We start from the raw sequence: 23,466 nt of genomic DNA on the forward strand, positions 1-23,466 counted from the left end.
AAAAAATAGAATATTTAATAAACAAGTTGTTTGTACAATCTGCGATCTGAATAATTTTATGTCGTCAGGAAGTGTACGTCATCCTCATGCCAACTGTTTCTGTGTGACATGCACCTTGTAGCATCACCTCTGGAGGTTGCTAGTCATCGTGATCGTGGTTATTCTGATTCGGATTAGTTACAAAATTATTGAAATTATTTCCCTATACTTGTAAATAAATTGTCTAGGTAAGCCACGCCTGTGTTAGCAGTATTTCAACGAGTTATACCTCTACATTTTCTTTTTTTATCGTGTTTAATTTAATCTTAATGACAATGCGTGAAAACTCTTCCCTTGACTTAGATGCCTGTGATTAAAGAACTTTTGTAATTCAAATTTTGACGCATTGTATTAGTATATACCAAGTTAATATTAATGACAGGGCGCTGACTGATTTTTTTTCGCCTTTTTGTAAATCCTATTGATCATTGTAATAACGATATACTTAAAGAATCTGTGAGTAAGTAGTGTAACAGTGTTACCCGATTTAATGATTTTTATGGCGTTTAAATGAATGTTTCGTATAATTTACATTTGATATGCTCATTTTCAGGACTCGCGATGTTTCTCTGGGATTGGTTCACTGGTGTTCTGGGATATTTAGGTATGTTAAAAAAAAACCTTATATGTTGATAGTAGTCAGTTTCTGTAGTGTCGTTGCAAGGCCTGAGGTGAATCATCAGAACGGAGGACCACTGCATTGTCAGTTAAATCTCTTCGAATCCGATGATAATGTTTTTTGTTAAGCCTCAAGTAGCAGCTGGGTCACTTGAAAACATTTAAATCTCTCAGCATATGGTGTAATGCAATGACAGTTGCTTTTTTGTTTACATTAATGGTGTATATCAAAATTAAATGGCCCTGTTCCAAGCTATATGATTCCAAATGTTGACAAACATGGAAATTGACATTGGAAATAGATTACAGCAACATCATTCAAAGTGTCTGGATTTGTCAATCTACTTAGGCCTACACTTGTTACTGTATTGTTTCAGTAATTCTTTTTAACCATTTCACTTCACAGTTCCTAAGGTACCACGAAATCACTCATTGTGAATTCCACAATAGATTCTTGGATAACCCGCGGAAAATTTATTGCCTGTTCCTTGTCTCATTCAAATTTACACCAGAGTTTTAATGGCTTAACAGTCCATGGGATGTTAAATCATAACCTTCCTAAATTCATTCCTGCTTTTTCTAGTAATGCTCTGATACTATTTCTTTGAAGGTAGATGACTACAAAATTTAAAAACTTTTAATCATCTGTTTCTGGTAATTAGATAATTTAGGACAGAACACTTACTTAGCAAATAACCACCAAAGAGTTTGATAAAATTGGTTAAGGCTTTTCATTGTGTGAACCATACAAAAGATACAAAATTTATGGAACACAGTATAAAAGATATAGAAATGCGCAAACTCTCAGACAAGCGGCTTCCTTGTGGCAGAATGTTTAAGGGAAAAGGAAGAAAGATGAAGAACAGGAGCTGGCTAGATTTATGAAATGGGGATAGCTATGGAAAAGTCATCTTAAATACCAGGTCAGGGAAGATTTACTGGACCTATGTAAGCCTCCTCTGACCTCGGGTTCTAAGTTGCTAAATCTCACCAGTCCTTTCCCTTCATGCCTCTTTCTTTTCCTTCTGCCAAGAGGAGGAGCCACTAGGCATGTTTTCCCCACTGCATGCTGAATTGATTTTTTATGTATCCATATTGTACACTAAATTCACAGATAGACCCATATATTAAAAGTTTTAACAAAAGTCTATGTATATTGTTCTGAAATTCTGTGTATATTACAGCAAGCTTTCACGAATAGGTGTTAAGAATGCACTTGAACTTGCATAGGTAAATGTTTGTCGCGTTGACACAGCAGTGAAGGCTCTTTCGTAACAATAGAAATCAGTGATTATGTTGTGACTTAAAAATGTGTATTGTGTATATTGGCACAGTTAAAATGCTATAAAAACAGTAGACGTAGTTTATTATTAAGTTTCTCAACTGTATCACCCAATACACAAATTAAAAATTGAAAAAGGTCCTGTCATATTAGAAAGTGGAGTTAAATTTCATTTGCCATGGTCTTAATTTAAATGTTCCACCATATATCTTTCCATTGCAAAAGGAGGGAATCAGGTTGAAATATCCTAACAGATGAAAAATACATGCCAGACATAGATTTGAACCTGAGACCATTGCCTTTTGTGGAAAGTGTTCTGCCAGCTGAGTATCAAATAATTTGCCTGCGAAAGCCAAAGGTAGCAGGTTAGTTAGTTAATTAGTTTCATGTTCCATAAATCATATTGCACTATAAATTGTAATGATGTGGAACAGTTTGTTTTACATGATTCACATTGCACATTAACTTCTATGACTACCTCCTGTCATTTTTGTAGGTTTCACACACACACACACACACACACACACACACACACACACACACACACACACACACACACACCATCTCGTACACATTACAATAACAGAAATTCTTTGATGGAATAGGAGTTGTCAGGGAGACAGGAATTAACTTTTTCAGTTTCTTTACAAATGTTACTTTGCTCTGTCAGGCATTTATATCACTGGATAAGTAATAAAAATTTTACTTGCAGTATTATGCACCACTCTTTGTGTTAAAGATAACCTTAATGTGGACTAACAAATGTTGTTTTTCCTTGTGGTATTGTAATTATTACATCCTTGTTCCTTTTGCACTGTAGTGGATTATTTACAACAAACTACACGAGGAAATAAATATACTGTGAAGTAGTAGTCAAAATGCCCAAATCTGTAACAGATGTCTACAAAATGATCATGACTAAGCACCACGTGTTATTCTACAGCATGTTTTGGAGCTATGAAGACTTTATTTCTTAAAAATGAATTACCCCAAAACATTATTCCATATGACATTATTGAATGAAAATATGCAAAATATGTCAACTTATTGGTTTATCTCTCCCTAACATATGCAATGAATCTAAGTGCAAATGTGGATGAACTAAATTCTAAACTGTTCACATTATCATCACTATGGGCACTTAACAGTTTTCAAGTTTCCACCCTGTTTAGTATTTCTTCACTGTATGTTACACTTACCATTGGTGTACTACAATACCTCTACATATGCAGAACTTAATATGTTGCGTCTCATTAAAATTGAGTGAGACCGTTTATAGAAAACCAAGCAGTGACACTATAAAGAACTTTGTTTACAATTTCTTCTGCTGCCTTATGTATGCTTGAATTGATACAATACGAGTGTCATTCACAAAAAGAACTAATTCTGCTTGTTGTATACTAGACGTAAGATAGTTTACATGTATAAGGAACAACAGCGAACCTAAGATTGCACCCTATTGAGGAAGGACAAGTTGCTGGTACATTCGTATGGTTGAATTTTATGAGTTACTTTTTCAGCATACTGATGTGATTTTTCTCTTGAACTGTTTGCCCTTATACTTCCTACTAAAATTAAGAAATGATTGTTAAATATAATTGCTATCTGGGACTCCTCATTTATAGCCATTCCATTCAGTTCAGTAGTGATGTTTTCCTGTTCTGTGGCTGGTTGTCCTGTCTCTCGTGTCACAACATTGCATGTAGCCTTAAGTCTGTTGTCATAATTGCTGATTTCTGGCACTGTGTGCATGTTCCTTGATTTTTGATAACCTTTCTTAGTAACTTTGAGTAGTTTTTATCATGTGTAATAATTGCAGGATCTCTGCTTGTTCTCTACAACAGATATATTTCCCTTTTCCTTTCATAAGATACTTTAATCCCTCCAGCAGTCCATGATTTTTTGCATGGATATTAAATGCCCTTTCTGATTAGCTTATGTGGATAGCTTTTTCAAATAATATTGTCATGGAATAGGTTAAATTTTCTTTTACTATTTTGTTCATTATAAATTTCAGCCCAGGTCATCTCTTGTAAACTGTTCTTAAAAATATTTATCGTGGAGTCATTAATTATCTAATTTCCACTTAGGAGTACCCATACTGTAGGGCACTGTTATTTATCGTAACTAATTGTGCACCATGATCAGAGAGAGCATTTGCTAGAGGGTAAACTAATTTTTTTTGCTTTGAGCTTCACCAAAGAAAACAGTATCAAGTAGGGTTCTGTTGTCTTTACCCACTGTGTTGTAAAGTTAATTACTGAGATCAAATTGCAGGAACCAAATAATGTTTCCAGATGATTTTTTTTTCTGTCAGAATCCTTCAGAAAATCGGACTATCAACTGCATGCTGCTATCTGACGGATAGCACATCAACAAATCCAGATTTGTCATCAACAATTTAAAATTTCCCACTGGGAGTCTGTATACGACTAAAATCAAAAGTGAATTATTTTTCAGTACGTATTAATTTGCAAGTGCGCACATCTACGTGCGGATCATCACAAAATCTGTCTGTCTCAGTGTTATTGAGCTTTTGTTGTGTGTTAATATCTGTAACACCTCTTTTTTTTCCATATTCTGCGTGAGTATGCTGCTGGAGTGTATCCTTTTATAGGCAACTTATCTAACCCTGCAGTTATTTGTTGCTCAGATAGGCACAGGATGCTTTTCAGAGCTGTCAGAGTTTTCCTCAAAGACAAGAAACTCATCTACCTTATTACTCAATCCTCTAATAATTTGATGAAACAACCTAACATTACTTTCCTGTGCAGTCTTAAGCATTTTCTTCAGCTCCTCTGTTGCTTTCACTTTTTTCAAAACAGAGTGTCCAAATCCTAATTCTAACCTAAAAACAGTCCCAGTCTAGCACACAGTTTTAATCTTCCATGTAGTTACAAATCAGTGCACGCTCTGCTTTAGAGAGATGATTTATTCTGGAAACAATGTTTGTTTACTGAACAAAGGTATTTCAGGGGAAGAAAGAACATACTGTCATTTTAAAATTTATACATAGTTTAATATGTACAATTAGTATATCCTTAACCTTAGATACACATTCTTCCTAATTTTTGAAATATATCTTTAGATAAGGCCACACCCGACAAAAAAATAGATAATTGATTTTTTGTGTGATTAATGTTGTAATTAATTGATTAGATTCCAAAATGTTTCTTACAGTTGGGAGTTGGGCGAGGGAGTTCTTACTGAGAAATATTTAAGGGAGTTGTCTATAAATTTAAAATTGTAGCTAATTGGTTTTCAAGTGCAGTTAAATAAGTTTGTCATCAAAGAAATGTATTGATTTTAGGGAGGCTCTTTGCTCCTGATTATTTAAAATGGAGTATGTCATTTGTAACATTAATAAAATTTTAATGGTGTGCATTTTGAAAATTACACTTGCAATTTTTATTTGGTGTGCTTTTTCATTTGTGTAATGGAAGGCCTAAACCGCCGTAAGGCTATATATGCAGTCTTAGGATTGGATAACTCTGGGAAATCTACATTAATGCAGCTGTTGTTGGAGGAAGATCTCGTCGATCCTGTTCCATTGACCTGTAAGTTGACTTATTGAACATTTTTGTTAAGATGATGAGAGCTGCATGATTAACATTTTCACAGGATTATGGAAAAAGTCTGGCAAGCTGCTCTTCTTAGGATTGGACAATGCTGGTAAAACCACTCTTCTTCACATGCTGAAGGATGATCGTTTAGCTCAGCATGTTCCCACATTGCATCCAAGTAAGAACTTCCTTTATTTATTTGAAACTGTAGGAAAGACTGAAGTTTTTGTTCAATAGAAATAAATTACTTCATTTTTTAAATGTTATGTTTGCTTTAGCACTTTCAAATACAGTAAAGAATAGTTAATGTGCTGGATTAAAATTCAGTAGGTCTACATAGTTATTGTGACTTATTCTAAGAAATATATATTTAACTCTTTTTCATAGTATTGACTGATGTTAAGACATTGATTAGTAAAAATTGTTTGCCATGTAATAAATTTTGTAGTGTCTACTGGACACCATGAAAGGATTTAGCGCATAGACTTACATGTTAATCTATCAGAGATGTAGTACAATTATTAAATCATTGAAAGGGAACAAAATGTAGAAGCTCCTCCTCTTTCCCTGACACCAATAGGTGTTACCAAACTTGGAACTGTCTAACACTTACGTGTAAATTGGGTACACTGTTATTGTAATCTTTGTCATGATGATTTGTAAAAAACAGAAATTAAATAATAATATTCTAATAGTTGTACTGTTCCATTGCTATATACAGCTTTTGATGTAGACCCTACACACAGATTGTAGAGCTGAATGAGCGAGCGATTAAGCAAATTGCGGCATTCATAAATTCATTGCACGAAGCTGTGTGAAGTATATTGGAGTGCACTTTGTGTGTGTGTGTGTGTGTGTGTGTGTGTGTGTGTGTGTGTGTGTGTGTATAACTGCTTTTTGCTATGTGTTGAATGGCCAGTGCATAAATGATGGTTCAAGGAACTGTCAGCTGCTCAAAAGAACCCTACTGTGGAGTGAAACAAAGCTACAATAGTACAGAAGTAAGGCTGATCAGCAAGCCTTTAAGAAGCGAGAGGATAGAGAAATAAGTGAATAAGAGTAATCTGAAAAGAGAGGGGGGGGGGGGGGGGGGGGAGAAGGATAAGTAAAGTGAAAGAAAAAGTTCTCAGATCATTTGATTTGATGCATGGGTATCATGTCAAGATCTACAGTGAACATGTTTTCAAGAGTAATGCAAGTAGTTAATATTCTACATACATTCTTAAGTAAACACAGAAATACCAAAAAAATAAGATATGTAATTCCCGTGTTTGGACTGTGAAATTGCCCTCCATGGATTGTTGAGATAGTGTGAATGCAATTCATAAAGACATGGGAGAAGAGGAGGATGATGTAAAAGGCATTAAAGGACAAAGTGCAGGAGTAGCATCAGATGTTGACTTACATTAAGGTGCCATAGTTGAGAGATGAATATGTATCTGAGGACAGTTTACTTCTTGTAAGTGAAACACAAACTCACATTTGAGCCATTCTGCTAGATACGTAACAAAAGTTCATTTAAATGTAAACCAGACTTTTTTTCTGCATTAACTAAAGTATGGTGATGCTTTAAAATAGTGGTGAATGGAAGGCACACATACTTTGGTGGTGATTCAATCTCCCAATAATTATCTGTAGGGTAAAGACATGGAGAACCTTAGTGTAAAAGCCTATTTTTGCATGTAAAAGTCTCACAGTCTTCCAAGACTGGAAGGTTATCGTTATTGTTGGTTTTACTTGTAAACATTCAGCTATGTTGGGGATTACAATTAACTCTAAGATAGTTAAGTTGTTTTCTGGAACAAGAGAAGCATTTTAACCCACCTCAAATGCCATTTTCTTGCCAGCCATTATGAGTTTGCATGGAATTCAAAATGGTGACACAAGAGTACTTAATGCACGCATTACTCATAGCATAGTGTCAGCTTCAGAAGACAACCGGAGAGGTCATGTTAGTATCTGTTATTTATAGCGGTTGGTAGAGGGCTCTGATTATTGTAAATTGACAAGATTATTGTAAAGATAATAAAATACTTACTGTCATGTAAGTTATTGTATTCCATTGTTCAAAATTGAAATTAGCTCTGATATTTTTGTGTTTCCTCCAGAATATATTTCATATATCACTAATCTGTCACTGAGTAACAGCATTTGTGTTTCATATAGCTCTTTGCTTGACTGTAGTTCTAGATTTCATATGGCTTAATCGTGTTACAGCATTTTTCTTAGCTGCTGTTTTGGACTGAACTATTGCTAGATGTGTAACCTCTGTTTTTCTATGTGGACAATTAGCAAATTCCCCATTGTGTATGCAACAAAGCTAATATAATTAAATTATTTTTCAGCTTCAGAAGAACTTTCCATAGGTAATATGAGATTTACAACATTTGATCTTGGTGGACATCATCAAGGTAAGTGACCAGTTAAAAAATCCTGAATACATGTGTTGGAGGAAAAATTCATAGTGATAGCAGAGATGTGTATCACTAAGTTTTATTTCAGTCGTTATGACTAATTATTCAAGTATTGTACCTTTTCACACCTGTCATTTACATCTACACTCTGTGGATGCTGCAAAGTACATCACATGGATACTTCTTGCACTCTCTACATGAGATGTCTTTGTCATATTCAGAGATGGGCTATGTAAAGAATGACTGCTTCTATGCCACTGTACATGCTGTTGTGTGCCTTAACATTAAAGTATGCTTTATAATGTAATTGGGTTGGTTAAAAATCTACTCACCAAGTGGCGGCAGAACACATATATAACAGGTATTGCATGTTAACTGAATTTTCCATGAATTTGTAGTTATTAGGGGCCATTGGCTTCTTCTTCTTCTGCCAGAAGGATTGAAGGGGAAGAAAGAGGATTGAAGAAAAAGGACTGGAGAGTTTTTAAAAAAAGGGGTAGAATTCAGAAAAATGGTCCAGAACACCGAGTCAGGGGTGACTTACCGGGTGGCATGAGAAGGAAAGTCTGATTGTTGGATATTGCTCAGGATGAGATTTGAAAATCTGAGAGCTTAAATGTGGAAGATAGGGTTTTGTATTGAAAGTCACATTCTTCCTCCCCCAGGAGGCAAAAAAGTTGACAGTAAAACTGCTGTGTTCACTTAATGTTCATTGTTGTGCCAGTATTATGAGCTTGTTCCAACAAAGCCAAAAGCTTGTTACAAGCAAGATGCTTGCTGCTTTTATTTATTTTTTTTTAAAATCAGTCTACTGTTGGTTTGATGCGGCCCGCCACAAATTCCTTTCCTGTGCTAACCTCTTCATCTCAGAGTAGCACTTGCAACCTACGTCCTCAATTATTTGCTTGACATATTCCAATCTCTGTCTTCCTCTACAGTTTTTGCCCTCTACAGCTCCCTCTAGTACCATGGAAGTCATTCCCTCATGTCTTAGCAGAGGTCCTATCATCCTGTCCCTTCTCCTTATCAGTGTTTTCCACATATTCCTTTCCTCTCCAATTCTGCGTAGAACCTCCTCATTCCTTACCTTATCAGTCCACCTAATTTTCAACATTTGTCTGTAGCACCACATCTCAAATGCTTCGATTCTCTTCTGTTCCGGTTTTCCCACAGTCCATGTTTCACTACCATACAATGCTGTATTCCAGACGTACATCCTCAGAAATTTCTTCCTCAGATTAAGTCCGGTATTTGATATTAGTAGACTTCTCTTGGCCAGAAATGCCTTTTTTGCCATAGCGAGTCTGCTTTTGATGTCGTCCTTGCTCCGTCCGTCATTGGTTATTTTACTGCCTAGGTAGCAGAATTCCTTAACTTCATTGACCATCAATCCTGATGTTAAGTTTCTCGCTGTTCTCATTTCTACTACTTCTCATTACCTTAGTCTTTCTCCGATTTACTCTCAAACCATACTGTGTACTCATTAGACTGTTCATTCCGTTCAGCAGATCATTTAATTCTTCTTCACTTTCACTCAGGATAGCAAAGTCATCAGCAAATCGTATCATTGATATCCTATCACCTTGTATTTTAATTCCACTCCCGAACCTTTCTTTTATTTCCATCATTGCTTCCTCGATGTACAGATTGAAGAGTAGGGGCGAAAGGCTACGGCCTTGTCTTACACCCTTCTTAATACGAGCACTTCGTTCTTGATCGTCCACTCTTATTATTCCCTCTTGGTTGTTCTACATATTGTATATGACCCGTCTCTCCCTATAGCTTACCCCTACTTTTTTAAGAATCTCGAACAGCTTGCACCATTTTATATTGTCGAACGCTTTTTCCAGGTCGACAAATCCTATGAAAGTGTCTTGATTTTTCTTTAGCCTTGCTTCCATTATTAGCCGTAACGTCAGAATTGCCTCTCTCATCCCTTTACTTTTCCTAAAGCCAAACTGATCGTCACCTAGCGCATTCTCAATTTTCTTTTCCATTCTTCTGTATATTACTCTTGTAAGCAGCTTCGATGCATGAGCTGTTAAGCTGATTGTGCGATAATTCTCGCACTTGCCAGCTCTTGCCGTCTTCGCAATTGTGTGGATGATGCTTTTCCGAAAGTCAGATGGTATGTCGCCAGACTCATATTCTACACACCAACATGAATAGTCATTTTGTTGCCACTTCCCCCAATGATTTTAGAAATTCTGATGGAATGTTATCTATCCCTTCTGCCTTATTTGACCGTAAGTCCTCCAAAGATCTTTTAAATTCCGATTCTAATACCGGATCCCCTCTCTCTTCTAAATCGACTCCTTGGATGCTTAGAAATAAATTTTGTGGAGGTTGGATATTCCAAATTCCGGGCTTCTCAAGTGCTTAAAAACCATGGTACTTTACATATGGTTGATTTTAAATCTGTAAATTATCATGCGGGTGTATACACCCTGGGACAACCGGGAAAAACCTGGGAATTTTTTCACCTGGGGAAAATCGGGGAATTTTTTAGAATTCCGGTAATTTTTCATTGTTTTGGTTTTCAGTTAAATTTTTGTAATTTTAACTGCTACGAACTGATACACTAACAAAAAAAATAGTACTGTTGTCCACTACTGTAGAATAGTACAACAACAATAAAATATGCATGAGAAAAAAAATTAAACTCAAATCTCAAAGGAAATATGCCTTTTACAACAGCAAAATGCACTGCACACACAGATGTCTGCCAACCAAATGTGTCGTAGGCTTTAGGACAAAGACTTCATAACAACAAACTGCTTCCGATGAGCGTTTTGTCATAACTGTTTACATTAGGTTTATTTGAGTTGCCAGTGGGCTCATGCACATGCACAGTTGAGTTGTGTATGAACAGTACCTTCTCCCACTTCTGGCTACTTGCAGTGTGGCTGTTAGCTGTATCAGTAGTAACAACAAGCAGCCAGATGCTACCTGGAAAAACTTTTCTGGTGCACCCAAGCTGCTGGATTTCCCACTTCTGGCTACTTGCAGTGTGGCTGTTAGCTGTATCGGTAGTAACAACAAGCAGCCAGATGCTACCTGTAAAAACTTTTCTGGTGCACCCAAGCTGCTGGATTTGTGCGTGCGCAGAGCAGTATCGGTTGTAGTGGGAAGGAAGGTACTGTCTACATGATCCTTGTTTACATTTAGTAATTTTTCTGTTTCATCTTAGTTTACAGCTCTCGCGTCAAGTGAAAAGAAATCTGATTTCTGTGGCTGGGAGCTACAAGTGAATCAAAATACGTTCACATAATTACGTAAGGCTAAAATATGCGATTTTATTTTATTTCCACGTTTTTGGTAGTCAAGCATTAACTGCCTTGCAGAACAATGAAGTCATTTTTGTCAGTATGCTAAAGAAATTTGGCTTTTATTAATGTTTTCCACTTAGGCAGTCAATTTATTTGGCTAGTTTTCAACTGTTCGTTGAATTTCAAGTGCATGTTTTCATCTTCTAGCATGTATGGCGTTAGGCTGTAATAAAGAACCAAACATGAGATAACACAGTACTTGTACTCCCAAGAAAATTTACATCCTGAAAACCTTAATACAAGGTTGGGACATACTTCGTTGTGAATCTGAACATAATGAATGTGAACTTTAAGACAAATTAGGCATGTTACTATGGTTTATGAAGTTCGTGAAGTATCCTCTAATGTTCTGTTCTTTTATAACGTGGTGTAAGATCTCTTAATACTTTATACATAACAACCCACGGGCTTCCTACATAAAGTAGCAGCACGTGGGCAGTAACGCCTGTTTTCTGGTGCTATCTAGCAACTGCTGAAAAGAATGTATTTCTAACAGGTTGTGGGAAAACATGGCGAATGGTGGTTTGAAAAGCATTACTTTCGAAGCAAAATTCCTTTTAAGCAACATGAATTATGTTATGTGCGAGAATGCGCGATGATTTTCTTAACCACAGAATGTTTGACTCTCATTTAAAACTCAACACTCTGAGGACCAGCCCCTTAGAAGAATTTTGAGGCCAGAAGACCAGACATTATGTCATTATTTAGAATTTTATTCTCACCTTTTTGTGATGTATCTTGATGTGTAACACACACAGAAAAAAATCAATATTATATGTGAAAGCTTAGTCTGTCTTGTACCTTATTAATCTTAGAGAGCAGTATTATACACTCCTGGAAATTGAAATAAGAACACCGTGAATTCATTGTCCCAGGAAGGGGAAACTTTATTGACACATTCCTGGGGTCAGATACATCACATGATCACACTGACAGAACCAAAGGCACATAGACACAGGCAACAGAGCATGCACAATGTCGGCACTAGTACAGTGTATATCCACCTTTCGCAGCAATGCAGGCTGCTATTCTCCCATGGAGACGATCGTAGAGATGCTGGATGTAGTCCTGTGGAACGGCTTGCCATGCCATTTCCACCTGGCGCCTCAGTTCGACCAGCGTTCGTGCTGGACGTGCAGACCGCGTGAGACGACGCTTCATCCAGTCCCAAACATGCTCAATGGGGGACAGATCCGGAGATCTTGCTGGCCAGGGTAGTTGACTTACACCTTCTAGAGCACGTTGGGTGGCACGGGATACATGCGGACGTGCATTGTCCTGTTGGAACAGCAAGTTCCCTTGCCGGTCTAGGAATGGTAGAACGATGGGTTCGATGACGGTTTGGATGTACCGTGCACTATTCAATGTCCCCTCGACGATCACCAGTGGTGTACGGCCAGTGTAGGAGATCGCTCCCCACACCATGATGCCGGGTGTTGGCCCTGTGTGCCTCGGTCGTATGCAGTCCTGATTGTGGCGCTCACCTGCACGGCGCCAAACACGCATACGACCATCATTGGCACCAAGGCAGAAGCGACTCTCATCGCTGAAGACGACACGTCTCCATTCGTCCCTCCATTCACGCCTGTCGCGACACCACTGGAGGCGGGCTGCACGATGTTGGGGCGTGAGCGGAAGACGGCCTAACGGTGTGCGGGACCGTAGCCCAGCTTCATGGAGACGGTTGCGAATGGTCCTCGCCGATACCCCAGGAGCAACAGTGTCCCTAATTTGCTGGGAAGTGGCGGTGCGGTCCCCTACGGCACTGCGTAGGATCCTACGGTCTTGGCGTGCATCCGTGCGTCGCTGCGGTCCGGTCCCAGGTCGACGGGCACATGCACCTTCCGCCGACCACTGGCGACAACATCGATGTACTGTGGAGACCTCACGCCCCACGTGTTGAGCAATTCGGCGGTACGTCCACCCGGCCTCCCGCATGCCCACTATACGCCCTCGCTCAAAGTCCGTCAACTGCACATACGGTTCACGTCCACGCTGTCGCGGCATGCTACCAGTGTTAAAGACTGCGATGGAGCTCCGTATGCCACGGCAAACTGGCTGACAATGACGGCGGCGGTGCACAAATGCTGCGCAGCTAGCGCCATTCGACGGCCAACACCGCGGTTCCTGGTGTGTCCGCTGTGCCGTGCGTGTGATCATTGCTTGTAAAGCCCTCTCGCAGTGTCCGGAGCAAGTATGGTGGGTCTGACACACCGGTGTCAATGTGTTCTTTTTTCCATTTCCAGGAGTGTATGTAAAGCTTAGTTTATCTTGTAGCTTCACTGCATATATTAATTTAAACCATTAACATTTCCTATTTGTGTGTTCGCCCAACTTGACAGTGACGTTGCTATTGGCCGACTAATCACATGTCCTGTGCTCTGAAGATCTACTGGCAAAATCACGTGACATGACCATGATTGCTTACAAAAGAACATAACAATCTAGATTTCAGTGTTTCAGAAACTAACGTGTTGTGTTTCATGGCATTCAAATTTATACTTTTGTAATACGAAAGAAAATTGTAATTCAAAAATATGCAGCTTATATGTTGCTGCACATTTAAAAAATCTTCCCAAAACACGTTTTTCTCTGAAGTGCCGGAAAGTTCTGTGCCAGTGTATAAAACCTTAACCTATCAAAGGATTGATAGTTTTTACAGTTCTGAGAGAAAGTATTATGTCATTTAATACAAAAAAAATATTTTCATCGGGGGAAAGAGTGTATTGTCATCTGGGAAAAAGTTGTCCCTCCCGCCCCCCGGGAAAAATCCAGGAATTTGTTTTCCTTGTCAATGTATACACCCTATCAGTGTTCTCTGGTGAATGTAGTTCAACAAATTTGGGACCTATGCTGCTTGTTCATTGTGTTTTATTTGCTGAAAGGAGGAAGATTTTTTCCAGTGTTAGTAAATTATATTCCAGATTACATCATGGAGTGAGAGGATCCCAGCGATGGAAGTGACTTTTAGAAATTGTCTGTACAGTGACATAGGTTAATATCCCAACTGTCACATCCTCTTTTGTGGGTATGTGCTTGTCCACCTTTCATGAGTACGTGCTTGGACCCCACAAGGCCCCAACCCTTGCATCACTACTTCCTTTCCATGCTGGAAGTCTCTCTTCCTCCAATTTTTTTTCCTCTCTACTCTTCATTGCCGAATGTGCTTGGATCTGGTTTGTGTTTAGGGCTCTCATTTTCCTGCCTTCCAGCCTTCTAAAACTTTTCATTTCTAATTATGTGGTCCTCTTGTTGGGTTTGACTTGCTACTTTTTTTCTAAATTTTATGTAAGTGTGGATTGTGCGGGGAGGTCACCTAGTGCGGCAAATATTCCGACTTGTGACTTTCTCTCTTTGCATCTTTCTTTCTTGCAATGGTACTGTGCCAAAAACCCAGCATTCCATTGTGAGGGGGGAGGGGCAGTCAAATACCTGTGCAGTGGTAACCCTCTGTGACCACACAGAGATTGCACTGTTACTGCCTGAGCTGGAAACTTCCCATGCAAGCCAAAAAGTATGTGCTCATCATGGCTGGGGCACAGGGGCTCCAGGCAATGGTTTACTGACCAGGTAACCATTGCTGTGGGTGGGAGGTGCCCAAGGGGAGAACCCCCGTTTAGAGTGGTTGGTACCAAGATGGAATATTTGCAGCTAAAGTGAAGTAAACTTTCTTCCACTGGTGGCCGCACAGCACCAGCATTGTCTTGAAACTAAGACATATTACAATGTGTGAAGAAGTATGACCCCAAAATGTTCCCCTCCCAGGTTATGCCATGGGCGAAACATAGGGCTCAGAGACAAGGCAAGAAATAATCCCCCCCCCCCCCCCTCTCTCCAAATACTGATTAGTTCTAGGACAGACAGGGATTTGACTACAGAGCCATTGTTCTGCATTGAATACCTTTAGGACAGGTTTGGGGAAGTGACCAAGCAATTTTAAAAAAAGAAAAATGGCTTCATTCTGCTCAAAATGGCCTCTCTTGCTCAGTCACAGACACTGTTTACCTGTGACAAGCTGGTAATATTCCTGTCACTATAAACCCCCCCTCCAATTGAAATCTGCATATTGTAGAGGGTATTATTTGCCACAGAGATCTTAATTCACAGCCTGATGAAAAGTTGATACTAATTTGGAATGATGAGGTGTGCAATGTGTTTGTCATGTCCAGCAGCGACCAAAGACAACAGAGTGAATACTGGAGCCTTCATCTTGGCCTTTGAAGGTGACTTGTTGCCTGGGAGGGTAAAGGTGATGGGTTATCACTGGGCAAACCGTACATTCCCCCTCCCATGCAGTGCTACAAATGCATGCAATCTGGACACGTTTTTGCATTGCAAGTCCAGCCTTCGTAGCCTCCTCTGTAGGGATTGCGTCCATCAGTTGCACACAAATGCTTGTTGTGCCTATTTCAACTGTGGGGAGCACGATTCTCCCTGTTCACCAGACAGCACCATTTTCAAATAGCAGAAAGAAAATCCAGTAACACAAGACACTTCACTGCCTCACAAAAGAAGAAACCAAGAAGAAGAATTATTATCTACATCCTATACATATGACAATGACTTAAGCTACTACTATGACGACGACATCCTCTGTAGTGACTGTGCCATCGCCCTCCGCATGTCCTACACCTGGCCATCCGGGCTACTTAACTACGCCCGCTCTCTGGGATATGTACTGAAGATGGTCACACAGTGACTGAAATCGGTCTGTAAAATAAAGGTTTTCAGTCTTCATGACTGATTCAGCCATTTATCCAAACTATGTTGCCGAATCATGGTGGACTATTAGAAATCACAGGCGGCCTTTCCAACACCATTAAGTGACATCTGTTGATGGAACACCTCATTGCTGTTAAACGACTCTGTGCCCAGGTCCACCATCTCACAAAATGACAGAAATGAAAATGCTTTGATAGTTATGTTGCTACTATTGGACCATATACCCCTCCTTCACAGGTTTGGATGAAGATTTGACGCCTCTATGGATGAAGATTTGATGCCTCTATGGACACCAGTATCCTGTAGCTGTACCTTGTATCTGTGTGAATTGTGATGTTTACACTGATCCAAACACTGTTGCCAAACATTTTGCTTTTTATAACACTTGAGGCTCTGCATCTGAGAATTATCAGCCCGCATTTTTATGTCCTTGAACAGCAGGCATAAAGACGTCATTTACCATTTACTGCACATCACCTGGAACCTTACAGTGCTCCTTTCAGTGAGTGGGAATTCCCCAGTGCCCTAGCCCTTTGCCCTGACATGGCACCACAGCCATACCACACCAAATGCTCAGACATGCATCACTGGATTGCCAACATCATATACTTGCCATTTTTAACTGTATCTGAACCGAGAGAGCATGATTGTACCAGTACTGTAACTGAGTGAACACCCCCCTTGAGATCTACATGTACACCTACATGGATACTCTGCAAATCACATTTAAGTGCCTGGCAGAGGGTTCATCGAACCACCTTCACAATTCTCTATTATTCCAATCTTGTATAGCGCACGGAAAGAACGAACACCTATCTCTTTCCGTACGAGCTCTGATTTCCCTTATTTTATCGTAGAGATTGTTTCTCCCGATGTAGGTCAGTCTCAACAAAATATTTTCGCATTCGGAGGAGAAAGTTTGTGATTGAAATTTTGTGAGAAGATTCCGTCACAATGAAAAACGCCTTTCTTTTAATGGTGTCCAGCCCAAACCCTGTATCATTTCAGTGACTCTCTCTCCCATTTTCATGATAATACAAAATGTGCTGCCCTTCTTTGAACTTTGTCAATGTACTCCGTCAGTCCTATCTGATAAGGATCCCACATGGTACAGCAGTATTCTAAAAGAGGATGGATAAGTGTAGTGTAGGCAGTCTACTTAGTAGATCTGTTACATTTTCTAAGTGTCCTGTCAATAAAACACAGTCTTTGGTTAGCCTTCCCCACAACATTTTCTGTGTGTTCCTTCCAGTTTAAGTTGTTCGTAATTGTAATTCCTAGGTATTTAGTTGAATTTATGGCCTTTAGATTTGACTGAATCATTGTGTAACCGAAGTTTAACGAGTTCCTTTTTAGCACTAATGTGGATGACCTCACACTTTTCATTATTTAGGGTCAACTGCCACTTTTCACACTATTCAGATATCTTTTTTAAATAGTTTTGCAATTTGTTTTGGTCATCTGATGACTTAATTAGTCGATAAACAACAGCATCATCTGCAAACAACCTAAGATGGCTGCTCTCCCAAATTGTTTATATAGAAAAGGAACAGCAAAGGGCCTATAACACTACCTTGGGGAATGCCAGAAATCACTTCTATTGTACTCGATGACTTTCCATCAATTACTACAAGCTGTGACCTCTCTGATAGAAAATCACGAATACAGTCACATAACTGAGACGATATTCCATTAGCATCCAATTTCACTACAAGCCACTTGTGTGTTGCAGTATTAAGTCTTCCGGAAATCCAGAAATATGGAATCGATCAGAAATCCCTTGTCAGTAGCACTCAACACTTCATGCGAATAAAGAGCTAGTTGTGTTTCACAAGAAGGATGTTTTCTAAACACATGTTGACTGTGTGTCAATAGGCCATTTTCTTCGAGGTAATTTATAATGTTTGAACACAATATATGTTACAAAATCCTGCTGTATATCAACGTTAAATATATGGGCCTGTAATTAAGTGGATTACTCCTACTACTTTTCTTGAATATTGGTGTGACCTGTGCAACTTTCCAGTCTTTGGGTACAGATCTATTGTTGAGCAAATGGTTGTATGTGATTAAGTATGGAGCTAATGCATCAGCATAGTCTGAAAGGAACCTAATTGGTATACCGTCTGGACCAGAAGACTTGCTTTTATTAAGTGATTTAAGTTGCTTCACTACTCCGAGGATATTTACTTCTACGTTACTCATGTTGACAGCTGTTCTTGATTTGAATTCAGGAATATTTACTTCGTTGTCTTTTGTGAAGGCATTTTGGAAAGCTGTGTGTAGTAACTCTGCTTTGGCAGCACTGTCTTCGATAGTATCTCAATTTCTATCGTGCAGAGAGGGCATTGATTGTTTCATGCCGCTAACATACTTCACATATGACCAGAATCTGTTTGGATTTTCTGCCAGGTTCCGAAACAAAGTTTCGCTGTGGAAACTGTTTTAAGCATCTTGCATTGAAGTCTGCTCTAAATTTTGAGCTATCATCCAGTTACCCCACTAATATTATCTGCAAGTTGCTCGAATGCATGGTGAGTAAACAGCTGTGTTGGTACCTTCAGTTGGGGGACTTTTGGCTTATCAGATAGGACCGACGGAGTACATTGACAAAGTTCAAAGAAGGGCAGCATGTTTTTTATTATCACAAAAATGGGAGAGAGTGTCACTACTCCTGCCAATTTAGTCTGCCTGGCTTTAGTCTTACCTTCATTCTGTTCATCCCCAACAGATCTCTGTCTTGAGGACCAAATGCTGAATGTGGTAGAGTCTTATCATGTTTTGGGATTTGTCATCAATGCCTGGTTGACATGGCAAACTTAAGCAAATATTCTGGTCACATCTTAATACTTATTGCTGTCTATGTAATACTGGCTGGGGTGCAGAATGCTCTGCAAAGCTCTGATCATGTCACATCTTGCTTATGGGAGTGTAGTGTTTGGCTCAGTATTGCCTTCAGCATTGTGGATCCTGGCCCCAATACAACATTGTGAGGTCTGACTTGACATGTGCCTTTTTGACCAGCGCTGTGAACAGCATACTTGTGGAGGATGGCATCCCTTCCCTACAGGTTATGTGCCAACAACTGCTGCTCCACTGTGCAGTACACATTTGCTGCTCCCCTGAGCATCTGAATTATAGTGTCCTTTTTCCTGGTAGGATTCTCTCTCTCTCTCTCTCTCTCTCTCTCTCTCTCTCTCACACACACACATACACACACACACACACACACACACACAACAGAGGCCAAGATCTGGAGTCACTGTTGCAGTTCACATACAGAGTCTCTGCTCTGAATTTCATCTTTCCCTACTGTCACCTCTTGTCAGGAAGTAATTGCATATGCCCCCATGCTGTGTACCCCCATCCTCAGATCTGCTGCAGTCTCTCCTTTGGATCAATAGACTCAGTAGACACTATTGTTTTTCGCAGTCTATTCCTGGACATCGTCGTATTTCCAGGCTAGTATGTGATACACACTGACAGCTATATGTTAAACGGATGAAATGGTGTGGATATAGTGAACGATGCTCCCTGCCAAAAGGATGTAGTGCATTCATTGCAGAATTGATGGCCATTGCTAGAGCCCTGGGCCACCTTCGTCCTTGGCACTGGCAGGTTGTTCTGAATCAGCAGTTATTCCTCGAGTAGTATTCAGGCTGTCGACCAGTGCTACACACGACACCTATTGGTTGTGACTATCTTGGATCTCCTGTATTACCTCCACCATGCTGGATGGTCAGTTGTCTTTGTATGGATGCCTGGTCATGTTGGGATCCTAGGGAATGAACATGCTGACCGGTTGTTCAAGTTGGCTACCAGGATGTTGACTTTGGAGATGGTGGGGGTACCAGAACCGGACCTATGGTCCACTGTATACTAATAATTGTTGGAGGCCATCGTTTGTACAAATAGATTGCAAACCATAACAGAGAGCAAGACCATTTGGCAGTCTTCCATTTGTGCTTCTTGCAGGAAATCTACTGTCTTGTCAGCTTCGCATTGGCCCCACTTGGTTGACCTACAGCCACATCCTCGGGCATGAGGATCCGTCACACTGCCGTCACACTGCCAGCGTGGTGGCCGTCTAATGATGGCCAACTACCTACTGGGCTGCCCTAATTTGGTCACCTTACGGCAAAACCTTAATCTTGCTGATACACTAGTACCTCTGGTTGACACCAAAGTGGCTGATTTAGATTTTACATTTTACCCGTGAAAGTGTTCTTTTACTCTTCTCTGTGACATGAACATTAGCCTTGTTGGCCGCATGAGGGATTGGAGGGGTGCCCCCATCACCTGCTCTGACCCAAGGAGCGCAGACTGCCCTTGCTCGGTCATCCAACCTGCCTCCTACTCTTCTCACCTTTTTAATTCTTCTTATTCTTTTACATCCATCAGTAGTTGACAGACTCATTGTCATTGTTATCTGTCCTGAAATTTTGTCTTGTCTGTGTAGCTAGTTTTGTGATAACAATGGTTGTGGAAGCACCGGTCAGATGCAAAGGGTGTGTTTCCAGTTGCATAATGTGTCCCAGGGGCCTCCAGCCGCTTTCTGGGTGAGGCAACTCTCCCACTTTCACCCTTTTACCCGTTTCTCCCTTCTACTTCCTTCTGTTTCTTGGTTTTCTTGGTTCTTGGATACAATTGAGTTAATTTGGATTTATCTTAAGTTTTCTTCCTCAAGGGAGAGATGACCTCGTAGTTTGGTCCCTTTAATTACCTAGCCACTTCTTATGGTATCTTGTGTACCATAGTGGTGCAGTAACGTTCTGGAACAGTCATTCTAAAAACAAATTAGTCACTTGTAGTTAATACAAATGCCTACTAAAAAAATTAATTTCTGCTTTACCTTTATTTTCCAGCAAGAAGAGTTTGGAAAGATTATTTCCCTGCTGTAGATGCTATTGTTTTTCTCATTGATGCCTGTGACCGAGATCGGTTCAATGAAAGTAAAAGAGAACTAGATTCACTACTGACTGATGAGCAGTTAAGCAACTGCCCAGTTCTCATTTTAGGGAATAAAATTGACCGACCTGGTGCTGCTTCGGAAGATGAGTTAAGAAACGTGTTTGCTCTTTATGGACAGACGACAGGAAAGGTAAATTTTAAAAACTGCTGATCTAATACTATAAATTTTTAATTGTTTAGCCGGCCGAAGTGGCCGTGCGGTTAAAGGCGCTGCAGTCTGGAACCGCAAGACCGCTACGGTCGCAGGTTCGAATCCTGCCTCGGGCATGGATGTTTGTGATGTCCTTAGGTTAGTTAGGTTTAATTAGTTCTAAGTTCTAGGGAACTAATGACCTCAGCAGTTGAGTCCCATAGTGCTCAGAGCCATTTTTTTTAATTGTTTATTTACATATGTTATTTGTGATTTAAGAGTAATTGATAATTTGGTGTTATTTACAGGCTAAGATTCCCAGATCAGAACTTCCTGGGCGCCCTTTGGAGCTTTTCATGTGCTCTGTATTGAAAAGACAAGGTTATGGAGAAGGCTTTAGATGGCTAGCTCAGTACATTGACTGAAAAATCAGCAGTTGCAGATAAGGAATGTTCATGCAAATTTTGTGATGGGGAAGTATAGTGATTTCATTTCTAAGATGAAACCGTGTGAAATTTTGTAATATATCAGTTGCATTAAAGTGGACAGTTGCTTCATTAAGGAATCTGCTGCTCAAAAAAAAAAATCCATCTCAGTTATCATTTCTAAGCTGATGCTGATGTTTATTTGTTGTGAAATTGTTGATCCAAACCAATTTGTGTGATAGGATGGTAACTATTTGAGGTTACTTTGCATTAACTTGTAAAGGAAAAAGGGTGCGGGTGCACGTGTGTGTGTGTGTGTGTGTGTGTGTGTGTGTGTGTGTGTGTGTTGTAACTATTTATGTGTAAAACTAATCAATGTAGAGAATATGTGATGACTGATATACCAATTTTCTATTAACAGTTTTTATCATTTGCTGTAACTGGTAAATATACTGTCAATGTGATTTTCATAGGATTGTTAATGACAAACTTAAATAAAAACCAGTCAGCTTGAAAACATTTAGTTGCACTAACTGTTTGACATTTACTGACATTAGTATAGTATTAAAGTTTTCAGACATGTTTTTGGGAAAAAATGTACAGTATTTTACAGTGCAGCTCAGCTGTCAAGTGTACTGCGTCACAGTGCAAGTTAAATTTTTAGTTAGTTTATATAGTTCTCTTTTGTACCCAAGCAAACCTGTGTATTGTGGAGTGTTCTTTGAGCTTTCATACTAAAACATTCATGTGTAGTTCATACTTTGACACATACTTCTGCATTAAACAAGAACAAATGAGTTATCACTTTTTATACAGGCGTAACAATTGTGTAAAATGCCATAGTGTATAGTTGGCCAAATCTCCATGTAGAACAGCTTTATCAGTGATAAAGTTCAAATTTTGTTGCAGTACTGTTGTGTTGTGTGCATGTGTAAGATTCTGAATGATATTAAATTGTTTAATGTAACAAGTTGTTGTAAAATTCATTGAGGTGATGGAATATTTGTCTTGACTTGGAATGATTATGTTAGTCTTACTAAAATAGTTGAGGTGAAATAACCCAAAAGAACTAATGTGTACTCTACTTTCTCAGTAAGGTAGAAACATTATTGCAGAAGGTAAAGGCTAGTGAAAACAGCTGATAAAAATTTTGAGAAGCTACATAACAAAAAGCTTTGTTGTACATACATTCTAAAGTGCAAAAAATGTCACGTTGCTTTGTGCAATAACTAAGGAGTTCTTCAATATTCATACATTATAAGGTAAACTAAAGCCAGGAAACACAAATTTGCAGATTTTGGAAGATGTTTTAAAGATAGTGTTACACATGTATCCTATGCCGTTTGAATGACATAATTCATGTATGAAATGTGAAAGTTACAAGTGTTAAGCTGGTCAGTTGAGGGGGGGAAAAAGGGGAGAAAATTGGTGAGGCTTCAACATGGTGCAGGTTATTACAAGTGATATTTGAATTATAACCTAACTCAAAATTTAAAATTGTGATTTTTATAATGAAATGCATCAAAATATCTCTACAACAGAACAAAAATGTCTGTTTTGTTATAATATAATCAGTTTACATCATTCATCACAAAACAGAAAAATTTTGTGAACTGTGCATGTTTTTCTAAAGGTCTAAGTTAATTCCTTGGCATCCATTCATTATCTGTCGAGATTTCTGTGAAGTAATCGAAGCCAATTTGAAACTAAATAAATACACAAACCTGATCAACGCAATTTTTTTTTCACGTGCAGTGTCATTTGTGTACAAAAGGAATATAATATCAAAAACAACTATATTTCAGATGATGTATCCATTACAGGGTCAAAATCTGTCTCTTGCCAGGCATATTCTAATATAAGCTTGTACATTGGTGTTGAAAGTTTGATATCAAGACTTTACTGTTGTAAGTGACCGGCACATGGTCATTCGCAACAATTGATCTCTCAACCATTATTAAGCTAAATTATCT

At 39.2% G+C, this 23,466-nt stretch overlaps 1 protein-coding gene across 1 annotated transcript; it reads left to right on the forward strand.

Annotated features, from left to right (window-relative positions):
• The first annotated feature begins 81 nt into the window (after positions 1–81).
• On the forward strand, positions 82–22,463 carry LOC126246762 (GTP-binding protein SAR1b). The gene is made up of 6 exons (XM_049948421.1): positions 82–227; positions 593–643; positions 5,561–5,680; positions 7,848–7,913; positions 20,833–21,068; positions 21,377–22,463. The coding sequence occupies exons 2-6, from the start codon at positions 601–603 to the stop codon at positions 21,491–21,493; spliced, it is 582 nt and encodes a 193-aa protein (XP_049804378.1). The 5' UTR covers positions 82–227; positions 593–600; the 3' UTR covers positions 21,494–22,463.
• Positions 22,464–23,466: the final 1,003 nt, after the last annotated feature.

Source organism: Schistocerca nitens, chromosome 1 (genome assembly GCF_023898315.1).
Source record: "Schistocerca nitens isolate TAMUIC-IGC-003100 chromosome 1, iqSchNite1.1, whole genome shotgun sequence".
Classification (NCBI taxonomy): Eukaryota; Metazoa; Arthropoda; class Insecta; order Orthoptera; family Acrididae; genus Schistocerca; species Schistocerca nitens.

What these genes read in the sequence shown, in the direction of transcription:
- LOC126246762 (XM_049948421.1), top strand. Translation starts at nt 601, where the DNA reads ATGTTTCTCTGGGATTGGTTCACTGGTGTTCTGGGATATTTAG. An exon ending in TGTTCCCACATTGCATCCAA is followed by an intron (nt 5,681 to 7,847) that starts GTAAGAACTTCC and finishes ATTATTTTTCAG; the next exon opens with CTTCAGAAGAACTTTCCATA. An exon ending in ATGGACAGACGACAGGAAAG is followed by an intron (nt 21,069 to 21,376) that starts GTAAATTTTAAA and finishes TGTTATTTACAG; the next exon opens with GCTAAGATTCCCAGATCAGA.